The following is a 5,000-nucleotide window of genomic DNA, read 5'->3' as shown; positions in this document are numbered from 1 at the left end:
AGAATAGATGCAAATGAGGAAGAAGAGAATACGTATCTGCTGAAAACCAATAATGTTCGGAATTTCTGCGGGAGTGAACCTCATGTAATAACGGGTCGGCGTGGGCGTGGGCGTTGGTGTCATCTCCCAACCACAAAGGAAAGGTTAACAACTTGGCTCGTGAAGCTACGATGCTTCAGGAATATTGGGAAAGGATATCAAAAGCAAAATAAGGTCTGGCAAATTCCTGATGGACACTAGACAAACAATAAATTACAGTGGTACTACTTTGGGTGTGGATGTCGTTTTTATTTGGTTGTATCATATATTCTAGCGGATTTTTAAGGCGATAAGATAACTGAAAGCATTTCAAGAATATAGAGGTATATACTGCAAACTACTAAGTATAAAGAAATACTTTTAAAAAAATATTATTTCATAGTATTTAAAACTTTAGTTAAAACAGCATTTTGAGGATATACAAGCATGTTGAAAGAATCCTCTCGGCAACCAGACGGCGGTTCAGTGACCCGGCTTGGTGGCGCGCGCGATAGGAACTCCAAACCTTCCCTGATCCATGACCTATGACCTCACCCATTCGACCTGCCGGTAACTTTCTAATTCGGGTTACCGCGTGTCACGTGTTGTGGAGCGCGGGGTAAGGTCACCTTAATCGTTGACACGGGCCTTTAAATCACCATTAGCCACAACAGGGAGCAATTAGTCTCCCTCACAGGAAGCACAGACGGCGCTCGCCTTGACCAAGGAACCTGGTGCTCACGATTAATCCGTTGTCACCTCCGACTTGAAGGATGTTTTGGAGTCCGTGCAAAGGGAAGCAATTAACTGTTATGGAGGTCTTAATAGGGTATTTTGTCAAGCGAATGCTAGTAGAAAGATGTATCATAATAAGTGCATTTTGCATATCCACATGGTGTTTCATCATGGGTGACGTTTTTTCATCATGTGTTGTGTGATCCGTTTCAAGTTTAGGGATATTTTGCTAGGATTGATATTATGGCTTAAAATTAAGTAATCAATCACTAAAGGAAGTACTCAGGGTATTGATATACAAATTTAGGAAAATTATATATATTTTTTTGCAATCGACTGTATCTAAAATAGTTATATAAATATGACATGTTCATTTCTGAAAGTACACAGTTAAAAGCGAAATGGTGATATTGTGAATAAGATAAAACATTAAAAGAGATTCCTTCGCATACATAGTAAAAGAGGAATAATTATTGAATACCAAATCCAAAATAAACTGAGAAAAAAAAAAACGAACGCTAGATGACTGGGCGTCGAAGACTTTCCTTCGGAGATAAACGGATACAAAAGCAAAGGTCAAAGGATTTTCAGAAGAAAAATGAAGGAAAAAAGGGTCAGCGAGAGATTTCATCGCCGTGCCCTACAGTTCATCGCGGGAAGGCAGCTTGCCACAGCGGTACTGGCTGCAGGAGGCGATCCGCAACACGGCGTCTCTCAGGGCAGCGAGGAGGTGGGCGTGCTCGGGCGGCACGTATACGCCCGCCAGCTGCACCACCTAACGTCAGGTACAGGATGACTTGGTTATATTACCTCGACTGATGTTTTAGACAAAAAATACCATATTGTATCCTAGATTAATAAAATACCATGATATGATAATATAATCAAACGTATCAAAGACGGTCCACGCCTGTGCAGAGGAGTAGGTTGGTAAATACAGGACTAAAGGAAGCTTACCACCCTCGCCGCCTCCACCTCACTCAGGCTCCAGCCCAGCTCGCACAACAGGCGCTCCAGGCACTGCTCAGACTGAATGGCTCCTGCAAAGGAAATAATTCAGCTCTCAAAAGCCCATTCCTTCGTTAACTCTAGCTCTTGCTTCTAGCACTAGCTAAAGCACTAGACTAATTACGCTGAAAATAATGGTATTGATGGCGCTGGTGATGGTGAATATATAACCATGGTAATGATTACGATCATGATGATCATAATAACACTAGCAATTATAATGATCATGGTAGCACTTATCTTGTTATTAAGCTATTAAGTATTGATACTTTAATGATGGTAACATTTAAATAATAACGATAACGATAGCAATAATAATCATATCAGCTACAATGACATTGACAATCACGATAAGAATGCACAGTAATAAGAACTGTATATAGAGCATAATGATGAAAATGACCCCAATAACTTGGCGAAGTGAGACCACCAATAATAAAAAAGGACAGATAAAAAGAAGTCCAATCTGACGAACACAAAGATACACAAATAAAACGATAAAGATATTCACCCAGCAGTGTTGACACGAGGCTGAGGACGAGGTTGCTGCTCTTGCTCTTGGCTGGAGGACGAACTTGGCTCACCCAACGCGGGTCCTGAAAGAGCGGTTTGTCAATAGGGGGGAGAGATTGAAAGGGTTTTTTTTTTTTTATTTTTATTTTTATATTAATAATTTACTATTTATGTTTTTCTATGTTATTTTTTTTTTTATTTATTTATATTTATTATTTTTATATACCGTGAGGTGTGAGATGGAAAGGGAGGGAGGAGGGGAGGGAGGAGGGAGGGAGGGAGGGAGGGAGGGAGGGAGGAAGAAAGAGAGGGAGAGAGGGAAGGAGGGAGGGAGAGAGGGAAGGAGGGAGGGAGAGAGGGAAGGAGGGGAGAGAGGGAAGGAGGGAGAGAGGGAAGGAGGGAGGGAGGGTGGAGGGGGAGAGAGGGGAGAGGGATGGAGAGAGGGGAGAGGGAGGGTGGGAGAGGGATGGAGAGAGGGGGGAGGGGGAGAGAGGGGAGCAGGAGGGCGGGAGCGATAGAGGAGGGAAAGGGGGAGAGTTAGAGAGGAGGGGAGGGAGAGAGAGGGGGGGGGGGGGGGGATGATATGTAAAAGTACAATATTCTAGATCAGTGGCATGTTTTCCAAAGAGGCTTGTTTTCAAACCAAAATACAATAACATACAAAGATACACTCAATCCTTAAAATAGAATGAATGTGAATATATACAACCCAATAACTTTCACACATTCAGTAGAAAAAAGAGAGGGGAGAGAGAGAGAGGTTGGAGATGGAGAGAGGGGGGAGGGAGAGGGAGATGGAGAGAGGGGGGGGGGGGAGAGGGAGAGGGGGAGAGGAGGGGGGAGGGGGGGGGGGAGGGAGGGGAGGGGGGGGGGAGGGAGGGGGGGGTGAGGGGGGGGGGGGGGGGGGAAGAGAGAGAGGGAGGGGAGGAGGGGGAGGAGGGGGGGGAGGGGGGGGGGGGGGAGGGAGAGGGGGAGGGAGAGGGAGAGGGAGAGGGAGAGGGAGAGGGAGAGGGAGAGGGAGAGAGGGAGGAGAGGGAGAGGGGGGGAGAGGGAGAGAGGGGAAGGGAGAGGGAGAGAGGGGAAGGGAGAGGGAGAGAGGGGAGGGAGAGGGAGAGGGGAGGGAGAGAGGGGGAGAGGGAGAGGGAGAGAGGGGAAGGGAGAGGGAGAGAGGGGAAGGGAGAGGGAGAGAGGGGAAGGAGAGGGAGAGGGGAGAGGGGGGGAGGGAGGAGGGGGAGAGGGGGAGGGAGGATAGAGGGGGAGGGGGAAGGATAGAGGGGGAGGGGGAGGGGGAAGGAGAGAGGGGGAGGGGGAGGGGGAAGGAGAGAGGGGGAGGGGGAAGGAGAGAGGGGGAGGGAAAGAAAACAAACAGGGATGGAGGGAAGGGGAGCGTGAGCAAGAGAAATAGGGGGAGGGGGATGGACAAGGAGAGGAAGAGAGGGAGGGAAGAAGTGATGGAGGGCGAGAAGGATGGAATCGGGGAAGGACGGATGGACAGGAAAAGAGAGTCGGAGGGGGAGAGGAAGGGAAGGATGGGGGGGAAGACGGGAAGGATGGGGGAGGAAGGAAAGGATGGGGGGAGGAAGGGAAGGATGGGGGGAGGAAGGGAAGGATGGGGGAAGGATGGGGGGGAGGAAGGGAAGGATGGGGGGGAGGAAGAAAAGGATGGGAGAGGAGGAAGAAAAGGATGGGAGAGGAGGAAGAAAAGGATGGGAGAGGAGGGAGGGAGGGGAGGTAAGGGAGAAAGAAAAAAAAAAAAAGAGAAAGAAAAGGAGGATATAAAGAAGAGGAACATGAAAGAGGAGATAAAGAAGGATGGAGATGGATAGAACCAGGGACAAGAAGAAGAAAGTAAGGAAGAAAAACTATGCGGGAAGGAAGGAAGGAAAAGATGTTAATCACGAGAGAGAGAGGACAAGAAAATTTAACAGGAAGTAAGAAAGACATACAGGGAAATAATATGAAGAAAAAAATCCCATCTCAGTCCTCATCATAAATCGTAACCACTGACATATCAATCTATAAAGTACACACCTCTTTCTTTTCACTTGTCTGATACATGTAAGGATCACGGGATACGGGCTTTATCAAGTTGTCTTCCACGTAAATTTCATTTTCGTCATGCTGCATGTTCATACGGCCTCCCAGCGCTTTTCCTGCCCAAATCATTATCAGGAACATGACCCTCAGTTGGCGTTCAGAAGCTGTGGGTTTACTGAGACTGGGGATCATTATGATAATGGTAATCATGTTGATAACAGTAATTTGTCCAGACATCCAGCAACATTCATAAACTAAATGATTCATTTTGTACATTATCTTTATAGTGAACACTCACCGAGTACACTTGTTCAAAATAATACGTTCGCGTAGACTATGGTTCAACTGAACAATACAGCTAGCACTAATAAAGCACTACTGAATTTGTTTACATTTGAAAAATAGTCATGCAAATATTAATAAAGCGAATGTAATCGAACAATCGACCAACCGATATACCCAGATTGCAATACGAAACTAAAAGAGAGCATACACATCTTATTATTAACTTCAAATCAGTATTAATCACTTATATTTCAATTTACCCCGCCATAGTTACTTAACTTAAACACAGGATCAAAACTCACTATAAACGCAATCAAGCTGATTAAACAAACACCCATACACACAAATGACGCAATTCAATATCAACTCGATCAACCTAATCAGCCACAAAAAAAACAAAAAAA

General features: G+C 45.8%; 1 protein-coding gene across 1 annotated transcript in view; it reads right to left on the bottom strand.

The window, feature by feature from the left end:
• Positions 1 to 1,285: 1,285 nt before the first annotated feature.
• LOC147469170 (uncharacterized) overlaps positions 1,286 to 5,000 on the bottom strand; it is an 18,978-nt gene continuing 15,263 nt past the window's right edge. Inside the window, exons 2-5 of the mRNA XM_086550469.1 lie at positions 4,306 to 4,475; positions 2,273 to 2,357; positions 1,711 to 1,793; positions 1,286 to 1,528 (exon numbers count right to left, since the gene is read on the bottom strand). Of these exons, the coding sequence (XP_086406595.1) occupies positions 1,394 to 1,528; positions 1,711 to 1,793; positions 2,273 to 2,357; positions 4,306 to 4,475 (473 nt within the window). The 3' untranslated portion in view covers positions 1,286 to 1,393. The remainder of the gene's footprint in view (positions 1,529 to 1,710; positions 1,794 to 2,272; positions 2,358 to 4,305; positions 4,476 to 5,000) is intronic.

The sequence above is a fragment of the Penaeus japonicus genome, unplaced genomic scaffold (genome assembly GCF_977035675.1).
Source record: "Penaeus japonicus unplaced genomic scaffold, GWHDUDI00000001_assembly GWHDUDI00000023, whole genome shotgun sequence".
NCBI lineage: Eukaryota > Metazoa > Arthropoda > Malacostraca > Decapoda > Penaeidae > Penaeus > Penaeus japonicus.
This window is presented reverse-complemented; position numbering and strand designations above follow the sequence as displayed.